At 32.6% G+C, this 21,006-nt stretch overlaps 2 protein-coding genes across 6 annotated transcripts; one reads left to right on the top strand and one right to left on the bottom strand.

The window, feature by feature from the left end:
- Window positions 1-739: 739 nt before the first annotated feature.
- Window positions 740-7,390, bottom strand: LOC110673223 (uncharacterized). Its single transcript, XM_058144814.1, has 2 exons — window positions 7,295-7,390; window positions 740-1,180 (listed from the first exon to the last, which is right to left on the bottom strand). Exons 1-2 carry the CDS (start codon window positions 7,388-7,390, stop codon window positions 740-742), a joined length of 537 nt encoding a protein of 178 aa, XP_058000797.1.
- A 3,756-nt stretch (window positions 7,391-11,146) lies between these two features.
- Window positions 11,147-20,216, top strand: LOC110673256 (protein argonaute 10). Of its 5 annotated transcripts, XM_021836328.2 has the most exons (23): window positions 11,147-11,524; window positions 11,706-11,756; window positions 12,403-13,069; window positions 13,606-13,814; window positions 14,109-14,258; window positions 14,364-14,497; window positions 14,607-14,716; window positions 14,802-14,908; window positions 15,034-15,172; window positions 15,286-15,402; window positions 15,942-16,049; window positions 16,152-16,223; window positions 16,545-16,667; window positions 16,776-16,935; window positions 17,113-17,234; window positions 17,446-17,583; window positions 17,669-17,811; window positions 17,916-17,978; window positions 18,242-18,305; window positions 18,380-18,515; window positions 18,665-18,738; window positions 19,169-19,295; window positions 19,747-20,216. In XM_021836328.2, the coding sequence occupies exons 3-23, from the start codon at window positions 12,575-12,577 to the stop codon at window positions 19,935-19,937; spliced, it is 2,982 nt and encodes a 993-aa protein (XP_021692020.2). In that variant the 5' UTR covers window positions 11,147-11,524; window positions 11,706-11,756; window positions 12,403-12,574; the 3' UTR covers window positions 19,938-20,216. The 5 variants fall into 5 exon arrangements, with proteins under 5 accessions (XP_021692020.2, XP_058001096.1, XP_021692022.2 ...); XM_058145113.1 differs by lacking the exon at window positions 11,706-11,756 and having other exon boundaries at window positions 12,408-13,069; XM_021836330.2 differs by lacking the exon at window positions 11,706-11,756.
- The last annotated feature ends 790 nt before the right edge of the window (window positions 20,217-21,006 follow it).

Below are 21,006 nucleotides of genomic sequence, written 5' to 3'. Positions count from 1 at the left end.
TTGATGGTAGCAAGTCCCTACACGTCCTCCAAATGAAATTCTTCAACTTTGGTGAAATTAATAATTTCCACAATTTCAACCAACAAACAGGAGTTGAAAAATTCCTTTGGTCCCTCAACACAGCTCTAGCAACATGGTTAGCTGATTTGACAATATACAAGCCCTTCTTCGCATAATGCCAAATCCATATATCCTCCCTCCCAAAAGAGCTAATAGGAATGGAGCTTATAGCTGCCACGTCTCTTTGTTGAAAGAGACCATGTAATAATTCAAAGTTCCAATTCCTACCTTCAATATCCATAAGATCTTTAACTAACAAGTCCTCACATCCTGGCACAATAAAAGAGTCAACATAAAAATTATCAGAATCATTAAACCAAGGATCATGCCATACCTTTATTTTCGCTCCATTGCCCACTCGCCATCGACATCCATGTTTCAGTACAATTTGAGATTGCAAAATGCTCCTCCACACAAAACTTGAATTTGACCCTTCGACAGCCTCCAAGAAATCCCCTAATGAGAAATAGTTAGCTTTGAAAACACTAGTAACAAGAGAATCTGGATGAGCCAGAAAATGCCACCCTTGCTTACCCAACATTGCAACATTGAAACAATGGAGATCTCTAACTCCCAAACCTTCCTCCTTCTTTGTCGAGCATAGTCTATCCCAAGATAAACATGGTAAATTTCGTTGCCCATTCCGTTTCCAACCCCACCAAAAAGAATTCATAATCCTTTAGAGCTCCTCACACAAAGAGATAGGAAGCAAAAAAACACTCATACAATAAGCCGGAATAGCCTGAGCCACTGACTTGATAAGTATCTCCTTCCCTGCCTGAGATAGTAATCTCTCTTGCCAACCATGAATCCGCTTCCACAGTCTATCTCTCACATAAGCAAAATTTTGTCTTTTATTACTGCCAATAAGAGGAGGAAGCCCTAAATATCGGCCATGATTCAAAGGGTTAAACACTTCAAGTACCCCAGAAAATAAATCTCTGTCCCTTTCTGAAATATTTGCACTAAAGAATAACCCAGATTTCTGAAAATTAACTGCTGGGCTTGATGCTCGCTCATACACAGTCAAAATCTCTTCAATTTTGAGACATTCCCTCTCCTTGGCTCTAAAGAAAAGGAGACTATCATCAGCAAAAAATAAGTGAGACACACTAGGAGCCTGCATACATATTCATAAACTAAAATATAATTATATAATATTATTAATATTACAATTTTTATATTATTTTTATTTTATAAAATTTATAAAATAAAATAAATTAAAAAAATGCATCAAAACCAAATTGATTTGATCAATTTACGTTCTGTTTACATATTATAAAAATCACTAGGTTCGGTTTGATTTGCAAATTGGCCATTCGGTTCGGCTAATCAATCCATGCTCATCCTGGGAGTCGGGAGACAAAACAGAAGAAAAAGCAGGGAACGAGATCACAACAAAAGCAAACGTATGTAATTCAGATGGGCTTAGTTTTGGCAGGCCAGACTTTGGGTTGGTTTTGTAAGAGTCCATCTAAAATTTAGTATGTGATAATAATTAACAAAAAAATAATGATTTAAATGTGTGAGTGTAATAAAAAAAATATATGCTAGATTATTATGGTTTGTTTCTTATTATAAGGAAGGAAATGGCGTGGAAGATAAGGACAATAAGTTGGAAAATAATGAACAAATAAGGGGAAATGAGAACACGTACGTAAGGATGAGTATTAAACTCAAATTAAATTGAATCGAATCGAATCGAATTAAATTAAATTAAATCATAAAAATTAAATTATATATTTTATAAATCAAACTGAATCGAAATGGATAAAAAATAGATTTGAAACGAACCTCTTTATTTTAGTTTGATTCGATTCAAATTGATCGATTTTAATTTTTTATTAATTTTTTAATTTGAACTTAATTTTTAAATTATTTGATCTAATTTTTTACAATGATTTTAACTTAATAACCATTAATAAATAAAATTAAATAATATATATATATATAATTAAATATAATTCATAAATTCTCTCAAAAAATAAATTAATTAAAAAATCAATAAAATTATTCGGTTCAGTTTAGTTTAATCGATTTTTTTCTCTTTAAAATCGAATCAAATCGAAATAATAGAAATTTTTATAATATAAAACTGAACTGTACCGAACCGAATTATTTTAAAAATAAAACTGAATTATCAAAATAAAGTGATTCGATTCAATTTATTCAATTAAAATCAAATAATACTCACCTAACAAGTACGTGCTGCATCTATTAACATTAAAAAAGGAAGCATTAAAAAGAGAATGCATGCATGTGGCTCCATCAAAAGATAATCATAAATATGTAGGCCACAGAACACGTCCATCTATTACTATTGCCAGTCAAGGAAAGCAAGACAACAACAATATTTTGGTCTTCAATACATCAATTGTCACTTTGGGCTTTTGGTTCATACAAACAACCTTACCTTTCTCATCTCCAATAATATATAAATGATAAAGGAAAAAGTGATAGTAAGAAACCCTTAATTACTTTTCAATCTCTGTATCTCAAAGCAACACCACTTTGTTTTAATGATGTAAAATTATCTTTAAAATCTTGAATTTTTTTTTTTATAGGAATAGAGAGAATGAATATTTAAACTTAAATTATTAAATGAGTAATATACATTTAGTTACGAAATAGCAATATTTTATTTCTTTTAATCTCACAAAACGATAAAAAAGAATAAGATGATTTGAGTCAACTCGCCGTTCAAAGTTTAATTCTAGCATTAAGAATTAGTTGGAAAGCCATTTGTAAGCTGCTTCTGTATCTCATACGTAGGCTGGTTGCAATCACACACGACTGTTACAAGATCATTCACTGTCCAAGGTGTATTTTCACCAAAAGTTTATAAAGCTGTAGGCATTGGGGAAGCTTTATCCTGGATTAAATCACGAAATTGGTCTAATACCATTGTTAAATCAAATGCCCTTTCAATTATATCTGCCTTACAACAAAGTTCTTCTAGTTTTATCATTGTATATTGTAAATCTCTTACATCAGAGACCTCTGTTATTTTATTTCAATTTGTTCATAGTTCTATAAATGAAGTAGCTCATTTGCTTGCGAGAGAGACTCATTCTGTGCCAGATCGTAGGAGTTGGGATGTTGTGGCCACTCCTTTTATCTGCTTTGTATTTGGATTTGCTGTAATTGAATTATCCTTTATTTTCAAAAAAAAAATTGATTTCACGCGTCTGTACGGACTGGAGTTTTGTCGATTGCATGGGCCCCGCCGAAACTCACTCATTAGCCCATAGAGTTTTGGGATTGTTTGTGGGGTCCCATCAAACAACTACAAGACAAAATGTTTTCATTTTTTATTTTAAATGTACACGAGTCTAATGATTTTATTTATTTATTTAAAAATATTTTCTTAAAAAAAAAAGTGGTGGGTAGGGTTTTTTTTTATATTATTTTATAAAAAAAAATTAAGAAAATTGAGATTAAAACTTGATGCCTATCATCAGATGAGCTTTTAATTATTAGTCCAAATCAGATTAAGCTGTATTAATAGTGAGTAGTATTAAAATTATTTGAGTTCCTTAAAATCAATTATATATATAATGGGATATAAAGTGGCAAAACGACAAGCACATACTTAAATCTTGTCCCGTTTTATTGTTTTTTTAATGGAAAGACGACAGCACCTTGATTGCAAAACTTACCCATTTAGGTTTCATCTGTTCAAAAACTTTTTTGACGGCAAGAAATAGCAGAGTATGGTATTCATTTTCAAAGATTTGTATTTGCTGAATCAAAAGTGCTTTTGCTTTTTATCGATTTGTTTACTTTATTTATTTATTTATTCCCGCCTTTATTTGGTTGAATAAGAAAATACGTGATAATAGAAGAGAAAATAAAAATTTATATTGTTTTGTATATGCAATTAAAAATAATTTAGTATGTATAATTATGTAACTTTTTATTAAGGATGACAACTAATAAAGTATTTATGAAAATTATTTTATCTAAACCTAAATTTGATTAATATTTTCATCTAAATTTGATTAAAATTTATTTTCAATTATTTGAATCCGTTTTAAATCTGATTAGTATTATTCGGTAAATACCCGAACTCATTTAATTTATATATTTTAATTAATAATCTATATAAAAAATAATTTTTATTAATAATTTATATTTTAAAAATTTAATAATTTCATAAAATATTTTTATTTTATTTTATATAAAATAAAATATGTATAAATTTATAAATATTATTATAAAAAATATATATTTTATATTTAATTAAATATTTATGTAAATGGATTCAAGTAATAGATACTTAACATATAAAATCTGAATCCGACTCGAACTCATTACGTATTAAATTTCAAATTCGAGTTCATCCCAAATTTAATTATATATTACTCAAAATTATTCTACTAGAGTTCGATATAATTAGATACCTATAAAAATTTAATCCTTTGCCATTCTTACTTTTAATGCCAGGTAGGGGGAAACAAATTTTTCTTCCTTCCTTCTTCCCTTCCCATCCTCCCAAGTCCCAACAGTGTAAATAAAAGAAGAGGGAAGGAAAGAGTAGGTAGCCAACGAAAGCGAGCAGCAGCGAAACTTTTGGTAATAATTTGCTCCGATGCTGGCCAAATGGGCCCTTGTTTTCAATTAATAATTAAAGCCTTTGGAATCTATGTTTCCTTTTAAAACAGCTGAAACCTCTGCCTCTGGCCCGATCATCCACATTTGCTCCACCGCTATTGGGCCTTTGGTTGGACCCTACAAACTACGCGTGGCAAGATAACAGATTCTCAAATGTTTTGGAGCAACTGACATCGCCTAAGTCGAAACACCAGCGTTTTTCTTTACCAGCAGCAGCTTTATTGTTGGCGATTACTATTTTCTTACAAAAATTTTAAAAAAAAGTGCATATATATATATATATATATATATATATATATATATATATTTCTTTACCATCAACTTTTGCCACCCCCTTTAGCCCTAAGCCCACTTTATGGATTTAGATAATGGTTCTCTTCAGTTGCTAAATATGGCAGATGCTTGTCTGCTTCAGCAGCAGCTTTCACTATATTGCTCCGTGACATGGCATTTGTATGCTTTTATCTCAGCAAGTCACTACATGCAACTTGTTTTTAGTTGTGGGTTTTGATTTTTTTTACAAGTGCTCTTTATAAGAGATTAGAGAAAAATTAGTGCACCCATTTTAATATTAATTATATATTTTTTTAGAGGGATTACACAAGCGTGTGAAAGTGAGTTTTAACTAGGAAAGCATGACTATAAAAGTAAAATATAGTGCCAATTTGTGGTGGTTATACACACTTGTAGTGCTAAGAGTTGAAGATCAGGCAGCAAATTGAGATCTTTATGCAAGGGCTTGTGGAGTTGCCACCCAAGGAAAATGCTTACTCCACTTTGTTAGGCCTAGTGTCACGTACATAGAACAATTAATTAATGATTATTATTAGCCCAATCACTTTCTCTTCCATGAGCAAAATGACAATGCTGTAATTGTTTCGTCGTTGAATCAATAATGTAATGATGGGTTGCCCATTTTATGATATCTAAGAAGACTGTTTTCATTGATAGGGTGTAATCCCATATCGCTAAATATAAAGATTTAGTTAATTTTTAAATTGTGTTAAGTTTAATATGTTTTTTTATATAATATTAGTTAATCTTTATCTTGATGTTTAGTTCTGTAAATTTTAAGTTTCAGATGTTTATATTTAAATATAAGGAATATATTATTCTGCATTGATTGAGTATAAATTAATAGTGTTAAATATAAAAAATTAGAAAATCTTTCTATTTTAAGTTAATTTTTATTTAAATTAATCCTAATTAATTTTCTTTATAAAAATCATCAGAATTCATTTTTCAAGATAACTTAATTATTCCAAGTGTTTGAATTGGAATGAAATTAAAGCTTCATCTGAATCTCAATAATTTGAGAATGTTGGATCGTATCATTGGAAGGTTGGTTTTATTCAATCACATTCAGTGTTTGTAAGGACTCTTTGTTTTAGTGCAACTTTGGTGGAGATGTTATCCACATTTTTGGGAAACATTAGATTATGGCGTCAACAGTCATGCAAGGCCAATTATATATGCTGGGGAATAAATTTTTGGCAAGACAAGTTAAATTTGTCAATAGCAAACTGTCCAATCTAAACAAAACTACAAACCCCTAATCCTTACAGCATCTTTCTTGTTAGGCCAACATATGGTATGTGCATGTGTATGTACTATTAGTGGATAGTTATTGCATGTGTAATGAAAAATTCTTATTTAAATTTGATTTATCATAAATTTAAAATATAAATATGTGAATTTATCATGTTTATTATGATAATTATTTAATAAAAATTATATAAATTTAACATAAGTTTAAGTTAATATGAATAAAAATTATTTAAAAAAATAATTTATTATTAGGATAGGATGGTGTGGTGCATGTGCACATTAAGGCTCTTGTTACCAAGTGAACAAGAAATAAACAAAGACAAACGTTAAATTTCTGCCATACTAGCTTAAAGAAGGTGTCACCTGAACTAGAAGAAATTATGGGATTAAAAATGGAAGGGAAGAAGATGGCCACGCGTGCAGTGGCAGACTCCAAGAAGATAATAAAATCTTCAGAGGATCGAAATTCGAAACCCATGAATGCTTGGCATATGTCCCTTGCTATGATAGCTAGTGTTTCGTGGTAGGGAGAATTCTCTACCTTCTTATTATATTCCTTTTATCATACCTTTCATTGTTTATGTTAGTGGGTTGATTATTTTTTAAGTATTAATTTAATTCTTTTAAATAAAATTTAAATATTACTATTAGCATAATTATTGTAATTAGTATAATTACTGTAATTAACATGATTATAGGAAATTTGTGTAGCATAATTATAACAATTAATATGATTATAGGATATTTGTGTAGCATAATTATAGCAATTATTATTATTGTTCAAATTAATTCATATTCTTGTATAAATAGATGTAATATCTCTGTAAATAACACACAGATAAATACACAGACAAATACACAATCATTTTCTTTATTACTTGTATTCTTTCTTCTAACATGGTATCAGAGCCGTAAATCTTTTATTTATAGTTTCTGGGGTCTCTCTTCTCTCTCTACAACATGTTCTGGTTCATTCTTTTATTTCTGTTATTATACCAAATTTGTTTCCAAATCCAGTCGTGATTGTGATGTGCTCAATATTAGTCCAACTACACCAATTGTTGATCCTTACTTGCCTCTGTTGAATCGCACGATTGTTGATCCAAAGCATTACTCTTGAATCTGCACCAATTGTTGATCCTTTGATTATATATTCACCAAAACGCATCATCCCGCTCGCTTTCAGGATCTCTTAAGCAAACTCAAGTTGGCACATGCGCTACCACCTTGAGTTTGAGGGGGGAGTGTTAGCATCATTATAGCAATTAGCATAATTACAGCAATTAACATGATTATAGGAGATTTATGTAGCATAATTACAGCAATTAGCATGATTATAGGATATTTGTGTAGCATAATTATAGCAATTATTATTCTTGTCCAAATTAGTTCATATTCTCATCTATAAATAGATGTAATATCTCTGTAAATGACACACAGACAAATATACAGATAAATACACAATCTTTTTCTTCATTACTTGTATTCTTTCTTCTAACAATTACAAATTTTAATTTTAAATAAAATATATAAATTATCCCTTATAAATCTCATAAGACGTTATAATTATCTGATCGATATATGTATGAATTTAATTAATCATGAAAAGATTCATATTTATTTACTTTCTCTTGCTAATTAAGTAGTGAATACTTTAATCACTGCTCGTATGATCGCCCAAATGCACATTCTAAGGCGAAAGGGGAAAAAAATTCAGTAAGGATTGTGGAGATGATGATGATTTGTATACATCTTCAGGTTTCCACTCATTACTGTACATGAGCAGCGGCAATAGAGCAGTGCAAAGCAAAACTTGCACAATTTCAAGATGTGTGTGCGTGTTTTATTTATTATTATACATGGACCCACCCACACACCAATCTCTCTTCTCCTCTCAATGGGGACGACATTTACTTGGGAAACCCCACCCCATCCTCTTCTGTTCTGCCATTTCCACTCTCTCAACTCTCAAATATACATGCCTCTGATTTGTCCACTATGATACTAAAACACAGTGAACATGCCCTTTCACTGTTTTTATATGGAGACAAAACAAAACAAACACTGCCCATCAATCATAGTACCACTTGTCCCTAATCTATGTATCAATGTGTGCATAGTTTTGATGCAATTAGGAATGATCAAAAACCCACTTGCATGTCAAAACAAAAGAGGTCCATACTCTAAGGGTGATCACCGAGTCCATAATATGGTTGAATGTTAAAAAAAATGAACCGTATGGGTCTACCATACCCATCCCCAAAGTCATAAAACTAATTCCAATTCAATTCTTATTATAAATATGAGTTATGTTTGATAATAATTTTTAAGATAATGTTTAGTATTTTTAATTATAATTAAAATATTATATATTTTATTTATATTATTTAATGACATAATATTTATATTAGTATTTAGATATTAATTTAGTGATTTATAAAAAATGAATATTTTAATTAAAATTAATAAGATAAAAATATTATTTTTATATTTTAAATTATTATATAAATAAATAATTAATTATTAATAATTAATATTTAATTACTAATAATTATTAAAATATCTAATATTATCAAACAAGATAATGCATCATGCCAGAAATTATATAAAACATCGATTGTTCCATGTGAGATGCTCATTTCCAAAGTCACAATAGAGGGAAAAAGGTCATATACACCAAAATCCTCGTGGGAGTAATGATTTGGTGCATTTATGGTGCCGTGGAATTATGTGTTATTGTAATCCAGAACCGTCCAACAAAACGGTAGATGCTCATTTATGTTGGTGTGTCATGACATCTGCCACTCTCATTATAAAATCCTGTTATGATTCCAGTCATTTCTGGCCTTTCAATCCATAGACTTTCTCCTGGATCAAGTGGTCCTTTCCTCCTTATTGCGCTTAATTTTTCACCTATGCATAGGATTTTCATTTGCTAGAGTGATGCGCGGTTGTATCGTGAGCTCAATATATTAATGTACGTAATTTTATATATTTTTGTATTTAATAGGTAATTTTATTATGTATTTTATATTTTAAATTTATTATAAATAAAGTTTATATAAAAAAATCCTTTATTTAATATATCATTAAGAAGTCATTAAATTGTGGGCATTTTTATTATCCAGTCATTTAATGCTGTAACTGTCTTGAATGAGAGTAATATAACATTACTTATAAATATTATATATTGTTAAGAATTTAATTTAAAAATGTTTAAAGTGAAAAAAGAGAATCATTATAATTGATCCTAAATTTTTGAGATAAATATTTAGTTAAATTGAGTTAATTATATTTGTGTTTTTATTGAATTTTGAGGCATCACTTCGCTTTAAAATATAATTTTTTTTAATGGATGTAAATATATAACTATTAAAAGTTATTTATTGCATTCTATTTATATAGAAAATTATAATTTTAATAACAAATTGTTTGAAAAATTGTGCTAAATATAATTAAATTTTATTTAATAAATTACAAATTATAATTCCCATATAAATTGGAGTATTAAATAAACTTTAATAGACATAAATTTACATATTATAAAAATTGATTAAAAAATAGTAAATATACTATAAAAAATGCACACATGTATTACTTATATATCTACATAAAAAATATGAACATTAAAAACTAAAATTTTAATATCTTTATGATACATTAATTAAAAGTGTTTAAAAACAAATGTAACGAAATAAAAGAAGTTAATTAAATTATAAAAAGTTTTGAGTTTTGAAGGAAATAATAGACTAATTATCCGAATCAATTGAAGGGTAATTTGATTGGAATGCATGATTGTTTCAATATGTATGGTCAAAAAAGCAATGATCTCACTCAAGACCACCCAAAAAATGATAAAGAAAGGGCTTTCAATATACTTTAACTTGACTTCCCACCAAGAACGTGCACTCATAGGTAGGACCCAAAATTCCCCTTCAAAGTCTAGTATGTCATGATACACAATGACTATAACTTTCATTACCCAATTTGCCCCCTTTCATTGTCCTAACTTCTCACACATAATTTCATTTTTTTAAATATATCATCAAGTACTTGCCTATCCACTTAGTGCTCATGTAGTGTTGTGATTGAAAGATCAAAAGATGAGCAAAATATGTTGGCGTTACAAATTAGAACCCAACAATTATAGAAAAAGCAAATTAGATTAAAAAGAGCGCATGGTATTGGTAGGGGCCAAGGTACGACCCCATCGGATTAATGATCATCAGATCATAAATACAAAAAGCCAAGTGGGGTCCACAACGAGATAAAAATTACTTAAAAAAAATTGGACCCAGATGTCTAAAGGACCCATTGAATGGACCGTTAAAGAACTTGCCCAAGGTAAAGAAAGGTGGTGGTGGAGGAATGCATAAAAAAGGATCTGTGGGAGGAAGAGCTAATTAAGCTTGCATTACATGGGGACTAGATACCAACAAAAATTAAAAAAATGAAAAAAGGGAAATAAAGCGAGAGAGAGAGAGAAATGTAACATACGGAGAAGTCTGCAAGGGAGAGGACTTCGAGTTTTTTTTTATCAGAAGAGGACTTCAAGTTCGAATTATCTTTCCGTGTATGATTGAGTTGTGATACTGAGAGAGGTATTTTGGACTTTAGCAAGAACTAAGAGGGCTTCCCCACCATCACTTTCCTCTTTCTCTAACTATATATATCAGTATATATACTCTTTTAAGTTACGTTATACACTTGGTCTGGGCACGTCCCCAAGGCTGCGTGATCGGTCAAGAACCACAGAGAGAGAGAGAGAGAGAGAGAGAGAGAGAGATGGAGAGAGAGACAGAGGCTAATTTATAAAAGTAGAGGAGGGGAAGGAGGGGAGGAGGCGGGCAGGGGCCTCACAAGCCTTTTACACGTGATAAAGAAAACACCAAAAGCACTTGCATGCGTGTATAAAGATTCATCTTCATCATCATCATCATCTCTCTCTTCTATGTTCTCTTTTCTTTTATTTTCTTTTATGTAGTCTCTGTGAAAACTGAATTCTTGAATTATTATTTATTTTGTTTTAAAAAAATACCAACTCTATCTCCACTTCTTTTGCTTCTCTTTTAATCCAATCACGTTCTTTGCCACCCCATCTCTAAAACCTCAGTGTGTGAGTGTGTTTCTCTTTCTTGCAAGCTCTAGGATTTCTTCCATTTCATGGTTTACTGAGCGAGTGAGGAGTTGTTTAGTGTTGCGAGTTGTGGTTATGGACTTGGTATTTATTGTTGGGTAATTTCTATCCAGGCAATAAATTTTTGGGTATCCTTGGGATAGTGATTTCACTTCCCTTTTCAAGGTTTATTCCTTCTCTTTGCATATACCTTCTTCTTGTTGCCTTTTGTTTTCTTCTACGTGCAGTCTTGTGGTTTCAAAACTCTCTAGAAAAAAAAAATATTTTTTTATTTTTTTAATGCACATCCTGTGTTTTTATCTGCTTGGGTGTATTCATCTTCATTGTGATTTTTTTCCCCTTGCAGATTTTCAGTTGTGGGTAGGGACAGATTTTAAGGATATGGTTTCGTCAACTGGTTATTTCTTTTTCTTGGGTTTCTACTAGCATTTTTTTTTTCTAATTTTCATTTTGTTGCTTTATTTTGTTTGTTTTTGTCTCTATGATTCATGGTCATTGCTTGCTAAGTAGAACCATCTAAAGAAGGATTTTGGGTTTTGAGTGGTGATGTTGAGTTTTGTCTTTGCACTTTATTGTTTCTGGAGTTGCAGTGCTGTTTGTCTCGTTTTGGACTTCGAGTTTTCATTTTCTTATTTCTTCGTTCTTTTAGAATTTGAGCATAGATTCAAGGCTAGGAATTATTTAATTCCAATTTTCTCCAAAAATAAAATATACAATATTAAAACTTGCCTGCAACGTTTGTACATTACTTGTATTTATGTCTCTCCTTCTCCATTTAGCGGTTCTGCAATATCACCAGTCAGACATGTATTTTTAATTTGTTATTTGGGTTCCCAAATTTTCAAAGGAATTGTAAGGCTTGTAATGCGCAACAAAGGCCTAGGCAATCTCCCATACCCTTTTACTTCGTGTCAACAACTATGATGCACTATCATTCATTATTATTCTTATTTCCTTACAGTTTCTATGAAGTTTGGTAACTCGGCTGACATGCATTTTCCTTCTGCTTTTATTTATTTATTTAGTTTTATTTTTTCTCCCAGCGAAGAAAATGGTCTAAAATCCCAAATCTGTGAGGCAAATGTGGAAAGGATAGAAGAGAGTATTTCTGCCATTTGGTGAATCTTTACTGTTTTGAACACCAGCTTTTTGTGCGTTGCGTGTAAGCTTCAGCGAGCAAGGAGCAAAAGGAGAGGAGAGAAAATAAAATCAGCAATGCCTATAAGGCAGATGAAAGAGAGCTCAGAGCAGCACTTGGTGATGAAAACCCACTTGCAGAACACAATGAACCAACCTCAAAAACACCACAAAACTGCTCAAAATGGCAAGGGACCGCCATCTCAGGAAACCCACAACAGCAAACCCCAGAGCCAGACCTCACCTCCAACAAAAAACAGAGGAAGAAGAAGAGGCAGAGGTGGTAGAAAGTCTGATCAAGGAGATGTCTGTACGAGACCCAGTTCAAGGCCTTGTACTGTGGCACATAAGCCTGTGAATCCAGCAGGTAATCTCTTGGCAAGTGCTCCAAATGGGTCTGTTGGAAATGCTGGAAATGTTTGTGAAATGGAGATGGGTTTGGGTTTCCCTACTTCTAGCAAGTCATTGAGTTTTGCTCCTAGGCCTGGTTATGGTCAACTGGGGACAAAGTGCATTGTTAAAGCCAACCACTTCTTTGCAGAGTTACCAGGCAAGGACTTGAACCAGTATGATGTAAGTTACTGTCTTTGATGCTGTTTTAGTTTTTAAATCAAACATTGCTGTAAATTTACTGGAAGGGAATTCCCTTGCTTTTTTCTTATTTTTCTGGTTATCGATTTTCTGGTTTAACAGTCGGGGCCCTTAATCTGACGTTGACAATGAATACTTCTTATTGCTCTCTCTCTCTTTCTCTGGCCTCTTGCATTAAACATGGCGGTTCATATGCTGATGCCGATTATTAATGTTGGGTTTTCTTTGCTTCATCCTTTGGCCTTTTCTTTTCTTCTTTTGAAGAAAATAATGTCCTTTGCAAATTTGTGGCCCAAAATAATGTCCTTTGCAAATTTGTGGCCCTTAATCTGACAATGGATATGTACATGCCGTTGGTCTTACTTTCGCTGTACATTGCAGGAGGAATTGAATAGGTTTCTGTTTTATCTCATATACTTTTCCTTCTAATAACAGTAATGAGTCTCGAATGTGACTATTAATATTGTTCTTATTGTTTGTGTGCTCTTTTGGTCATCTCTTACTTCTGATTCCTGCAGGTTACCATAACTCCTGAAGTGGCATCAAGAACTACAAACAGAGCTATCATGGCGGAGCTTGTGAGGCTTTACAAAGAATCTGACTTGGGAATGAGACTTCCTGCTTACGATGGCAGAAAGAGTCTGTACACTGCTGGTGAACTTCCCTTTGCTTGGAAGGAGTTCACGATTAAGCTTGTTGATGAAGACGATGGAATCAATGGTCCCAAGTAAGTTTTCTTTTCATTTTTATTTTTTTTTTTAAATCTGCTTTGGCTCCATTTTTTCCCATTTTTGAATTTTAATTCGTTAACTCTTGTGCCATCTATGTTATTTTCACTGTACTGACTAAATTTAAGTTTTGTTGTTTACAAAGAATTTAGAAAATTGATGATTAATATAATTAAAAATCTGAAAAAAAGGATAACTTCTCTTTGTTGTATATATAATGCGCGCTAACTTTTGTTTTTCGTTTATCTGTGCATAAAATAAGTAATTTCACGGACCTACATACAATGTTTCAGGAGAGAAAGAGAGTACAAAGTGGTGGTCAAGTTCGTAGCAAGGGCCAATATGCACCATTTGGGTCATTTTTTAGCTGGTAAACGTGCTGATGCTCCACAGGAAGCGTTAAAAATTCTTGATATTGTACTGAGGGAGCTCTCAACAAAGAGGTATGATTTCTCACAAAGTCTATGATTGTGTTGGAACTGTAATAGATCCTGGATATACAAAAAGCATACTTGCATTGAAAAATTTTCACTCCGCTTTCTGTGAAGGTACTGCCCCATTGGAAGATCCTTCTTTTCACCGGATATTAGAGCAGCACAACGACTTGGTGACGGCTTGGAGTCCTGGTGTGGGTTTTACCAGAGTATAAGGCCTACCCAAATGGGCCTCTCCTTGAATATTGGTAAGCGAATGGCTATAAGTTAGAACATCTAGTAAGAGTTTGTACAGTATCCATAATTGATCTCTCATTTTTTTTTCATTTAACTCTCATCTGCTTTGATGTAATATAGATATGGCTTCGGCTGCATTCATTGAGCCTCTCCCAGTAATTGAGTATGTTGCCCAGCTTCTAGGCAAGGATGTGTTATCAAGGCCATTGTCTGATTCTGATAGAGTTAAGGTACTTTAATATATAGTCATGATATGTGTGTATCGTTTTCTTGGTATTTAATATAATTTAGGATCTTACTGGCGATGAATAACAGATTAAGAAGGCCCTCAGGGGAGTAAAAGTTGAAGTAACTCATAGAGGAAATGCACGGAGAAAGTATCGTGTCTCAGGATTGACATCTCAACCTACAAGAGAACTTGTGTAAGTTTTAGTTATCTCTTATTTACATCTGATCATTGGATTTAGTGGATTATCTTCTCGATGAGGAAGAATGGAAAGTTGAAGTCTTCATGGGATTTCTAATTGCCAATGGTTTTCTCATTTAGATTTCCTGTTGATGATAACTCGACTATGAAGTCAGTAGTTGAATACTTCCAAGAGATGTATGGCTTCACCATTCAACATACGCATCTACCTTGCCTTCAAGTAGGAAACCAGAAGAAGGCAAACTATCTACCTATGGAGGTAGGTGAAGGTCACTGAATTTTTTTTTGGTTTCTACTTGTTATTTTAGTTTCAATTTTGACTTTCCACTTCTTTTAGATAAACCCTGTATGGAATCTGAATTGCTTTGCTAGGCTTGCAAAATTGTAGAGGGGCAACGATATACAAAAAGGTTGAATGAGAGGCAAATTACTGCCCTATTGAAAGTTACGTGCCAAAGGCCAAGGGATCGGGAAAATGACATTTTGCAGGTACTTGTGATTTCTGATATTTTCTCTCTCTCAAAGTGGTAATTTTGTGCAAACTTTACATGGTAGATCTGTGGACCTAGTATGATATGCAAGTGGATTTTTTTACACTTCATGTAGCCAATGACTAAAATGCGACAACTTTGGAGCTATCACTACCTGACCTACTAGCAAGATAGATAACGGAATTATATTATTTTTACTTTTCACAGCATGTGGTGGAGTTTTGAGAATAACTGTTAGAATTTGCTGGTAAATTCAGTATAAATATGTGATGCCTTCTTCTTGAGATTGAAATGAAGAACATTGGAATGTTGTTATGTTGCACAATCTCATTTAATTAAATTATCACTGTAATTAATGGAACAGTTGATCATTGCCTCCTTAAAATGGCTGTTTCCCCCCCACCCCCCTTTTCTTTGTAACTGTGCAAGCAGCATGCTGAATAGTGCTTTATGGTCTTGTATCATGTATGGTATGATTTTTTGGTTTTTATTTTATTCATGGCCCTGTATCCTCTATGCATGTTGAAACACAAGCAGACAGTTCAGCATAATGCTTATGATCAAGATCCTTACGCAAAGGAGTTTGGGGTCAAAATCAGTGAAAAGCTAGCTTCTGTTGAGGCTCGAATTCTCCCTGCACCTTGGGTAATGCTTCATCATCTCTTCTATTCCTAGTCTCTATATTAATTTGGAGAAAGGTAATTAGCATTATTCATTTCATATCCTCTCATTAGACTCTTTCTGCAGCTGAAATATCATGAAACTGGAAAGGAAAAGGACTGTTTGCCACAAGTTGGCCAATGGAACATGATGAATAAGGTATTGTACTCACAAATTGCAATCTCTATAAGCTGCTAGGAGATTCCTAATGCTGGAATTAATGTGAATGACTGGACATCTATCAACTTGAACTAATTCTTTACTATTGCATCTATACATTTGGCAAGTAGAAAAAACCTTCTTTCTTATTGTTTCTTCTGTTGGCATCAACTAACCATTGCATGTCTCAGGAAGTTTTCTGACTTTTCATTGTAGAATTCATAATTCTAGAATTAATTCTCATATAGCCTAATTTGATGATACTGATAAATCAGAAATTTTGTCAGTTTCATTTTTGTTTACCCCTTTTTGTATGTGCAGAAAATGATTAATGGAATGACTGTAAGCCGATGGTCATGTATTAACTTTTCAAGGAGTGTTCAAGAAAGTGTTGCTCGTGGATTTTGCAATGAACTTGCTCAGATGTGCCAAGTATCTGGCATGGTAACATTTTCATAAGCTGCAAATCTATGTACAAACATTATCAAACCATTCTTTATTTCTTCCCTCACCTATCTTTTAATTGGATTGCCAATCTTTCCTGTCATATAGGAATTCAATCCAGAGCCTGTTATTCCAATCTACAATGCCAGGCCTGATCAAGTAGAGAAAGCTTTGAAGCATGTTTATCATGCTTCCATGAGCAAAACCAAAGGAAAAGAACTGGAGCTTCTGTTAGCTATTCTACCTGACAACAATGGATCCCTGTATGGTACGTCATATGTGCTCATGTATTGGTGGCTATAGTTCATAAAGTTGATATTTGTGCTTCTTTTAAAATTTTTATTTTAGTTTGTAATTGATTTTCTTGATTCGACAAAAGAAATTGAAGATATTATCTTGAAGTCTAGAACTGACATTTTTATTTAATACGATTCTTCCTTTTCAGGGGATCTTAAGCGGATATGTGAAACTGATCTTGGTTTAATATCACAATGCTGTCTTACAAAACATGTCTACAAAATCAGCAAGCAGTATTTGGCTAATGTGTCACTTAAGATTAATGTTAAGGTTAGATTAACTCTCTTGATATGAGGTAATATTTTTCACAAATGTTTGAAGAAGTTGAGTATAAGATGTTTATCTGGTATGGATATATACTTCTACAAAGTACTTCATGAAGTTGCTAGAATGACCACGTTTTTCTGAATAATTTTTATTTGTTTTCCTTTGGCTTGCATCCCCTAAATATTATTGAATTTTCCCCACATACTTGATGCAGATGGGTGGTAGAAACACTGTCCTTTTAGACGCCATTAGCTGCCGAATACCATTAGTCAGTGACACACCAACCATTATATTTGGAGCAGATGTAACTCACCCAGAGAATGGGGAGGACTCAAGCCCCTCAATTGCAGCTGTACGCTTTCTTACCATATTAACATTTATAACTTTCTCCCCCAGTAAGTTCCGTCTGGTTGCTTAAGATGTTATTCCTACTGTAGGTAGTAGCTTCTCAGGACTGGCCTGAAGTAACAAAATATGCCGGATTAGTTTGTGCTCAAGCTCATAGGCAGGAACTCATACAAGACTTGTACAAAACATGGCAAGATCCAGTTCGTGGAACTGTTAGTGGTGGCATGATCAGGTATAGGAAATTCAATATCCCTGGAATTGTCAGAATTATTTTTTTTTTCCATCAATTTTTTCTAATGCCACTATTTGATCAATAAAATATTTTCTTCTGTGCAGAGATCTTCTGGTTTCCTTTAGGAAGGCAACAGGACAGAAGCCACTAAGGATTATATTTTACAGGTTGATACTCCAGGCACACAGAAAATTTCCTTTTTGACGCAGTACTTGCACAGGGCTAGAACTTTCTTGTGGTGTCAACCCTCAACACCCTATTACTGCTCTATTCAGTCATTTTAGCTGCAAATAACTGTATTTACACATGCACTTGTGCATGCAAATTGTGTGTTGTATCTTTATGTGCACATATGAATTACATACATGCATTGTAAGACATTTTGCATTTTAGTCCTTATGGTGATGCTCATACCATTTAATTTGATTAGGGATGGTGTTAGTGAAGGGCAATTTTATCAAGTTCTGCTTTATGAATTGGATGCAATTCGGAAGGTGAGAATGGAATTTTGTTTTAATATTCCCCTGTAAATTATGTGGAACAATTAAACAAATAATTTTTCTTGCAGGCTTGTGCTTCTCTGGAGCCAAACTATCAACCACCAGTGACTTTCATAGTTGTACAAAAACGACACCATACTCGATTATTTGCTAACAATCATAGGGATAGGAGCAGCACAGACAAGAGTGGGAACATATTACCTGGTAGGGTTTATGATTTCTTGCTGTTATATTTGTGGACACAAGCGTAACATTATGTTTTTTTTTTCTTTTTTTTTTTTGTCATTTATATCTGTTTAAAATAAATTTTCTTCGCTTATTATTTATCTGATGACATTGTTTTTATTTTTTAGGCACTGTGGTTGATTCTAAAATCTGTCATCCAACAGAATTTGATTTTTATCTCTGTAGCCATGCTGGTATTCAGGTAGAGCTCTTTCTGTCTCTATGATCTATTAAAAAACTTGATGTTTACTTACTATTAATTTATGGCACATATTAATGCAAGGCCAATGAAGGCAATGGGCAGAACAAGCACTTTGTCCAAATCCAACATAATCTAATCTAGGCAATAGTATTGATGCAGTATTTTTGATGTCTTCAGGTAGTAGGAATGCATGTAGAATTTGAGATTTGAATAAGGCTACAACTCTTTGTAACACTTGCTTTGTTGCTTTTACATGATGCTGCCCTATGTTATTAGGTCTTAACATGGAATTATTCAGAATGAAAAAGTGGATAAATAGAGGATTTAGCTTTGCATATTTTACCTGCTGCTATGTTTACATTTATATCCAAATCTTGAGATCATGCTGCTTTCCAATTGAAATAAATTTATTTTCTTTTTGATGTGACAGGGGACAAGTCGGCCTGCTCACTACCATGTTCTGTGGGATGAGAACAACTTTACTGCTGATGGAATCCAGTCATTGACAAACAATTTATGTTACACATATGCAAGATGTACACGCTCCGTTTCTGTTGGTAGGTATTATTTATGCAAAGCATCTCAATGCATTGGTGACTGAGATTAGCCCCTTAATTAGTATATTATGGATTTTGCCACTTTAAAGTTTATCTGAGCTTAACCTTAATGAAATAGTACAATGCTGTGAAACTTAATTAAATTGTGATGTTTTAACAAAATCTTTTCTGTTAAAGGATGAAAAAGGTAGCGAACAAATGAAAAATTGTAGTAAAGCTACCTTCTGTTAAGTCATAGGCTCATCAAATATGCAACTTGTTTTTCTGATATATACCGAAAGAAAAATTATAAAACATGCAACTTTTAGCTTGGATTAGTCTCCACCAGAGTGACCAGTCCAAGTACAGAAGAATCATAATCATTATTTCTGTTCTTCTTTTTGCTGTCATGGAGTATTGGTGAATATATATAATCGTTGACTCGAGTGGTAAATTGGTGGTTTCCATGCAGTTCCTCCTGCATACTATGCACATTTAGCTGCTTTTCGTGCCCGATTTTACATGGAGCCAGAAATGCAGGAAAATGGCTCAACTGCTGGTGGTTCATGCCATGCTAGCAAGGGAACACGAGCAGGAGAAACTGGAGTCCGGCCATTGCCTGCCTTGAAGGAAAATGTGAAGAGAGTAATGTTTTATTGTTAAAGACCATGGAGGGAGGTTGGTGGTAGTTGAAAATGCGGGGAGATACAGTGGTAAAAAATTTCCCTTGTATATGCAACATGAAATATTTTAGATCAGTGATTACAAGTGCAAAGCTTTAGCCCTGGTTCCTAGCAAAAAAGTGGGAGAAACACCCAAAACATAGGTGATAGTTGTAGTCCTCTTGAGTAACCATTCATCTTGGAAGAATGTCAAATTAGGTCTTGTAAAGAAATGATTATTCATGATCAATCTCTATATGTAGGAAATTTTGCTCATTAATTTTCATGTCAAAAGATTGTATTTACAAGAGGAACAATAATTTGTTCTAATTTGCAAAATAAAATTTGTGGGGCAAAAAATTGGAAATTCAAGTACCAGAGACCAACTGGCTATTCCCAATAGAGAACTTATTATAAAGCTAAGGCCGGATAGAGAACAATAGATCAAATAGCAAAATCAGATAATCAGATGGTTTTCCTTTGATGGCATTGGATTGTAAGGTAAAATTTTGTAAATGCAAATTTGGCTATGTAATTGGAGTCACCATAATTGGTAAGGATTTATTATTATTATTATTATTATTATTATTATTATTATTATTATTAAATAAAAATTAATGAATTATATAGACAGATGGATATACTCAAATTCGAAGTCTGAGATATCTCCTTCGCTTGCTAATACTTTTAAGGAAAACTAATCATTTTATGAGAGAGCAATTTACACCAAAAGGAACCAAAAGTTTCATGGGTAAAATTTGTATTTGCTGATGAACACTATATTATTACAACTTATTGGGCATTGAGGCTTGGCCCAATTGGCCTTTCAGAAGGCTTTAGGCCATTGGCCCATGGAAAATTTTAATTTAATTTAGATTATTAAGAGAAATACTTACCAGGAAGCAGCTCTTCTATTGGATTAGTATTATTTTTTTTTTAGCTACTAGATTAATGACAATCATCAAATTTATAATATTATATATTCTCTTTAAATATTAACAAGATGTAAGATCATATCCAATTCTACTTCTAATTTCAAGTAATAAAAATTTTATAAATTAGCATTACAA

The sequence above is a fragment of the Hevea brasiliensis genome, chromosome 4 (genome assembly GCF_030052815.1).
Source record: "Hevea brasiliensis isolate MT/VB/25A 57/8 chromosome 4, ASM3005281v1, whole genome shotgun sequence".
Lineage (NCBI taxonomy): Eukaryota > Viridiplantae > Streptophyta > Magnoliopsida > Malpighiales > Euphorbiaceae > Hevea > Hevea brasiliensis.
Note: the sequence above shows the minus strand (reverse complement) of the source record. Positions and strands in the feature narration are given on the sequence as shown.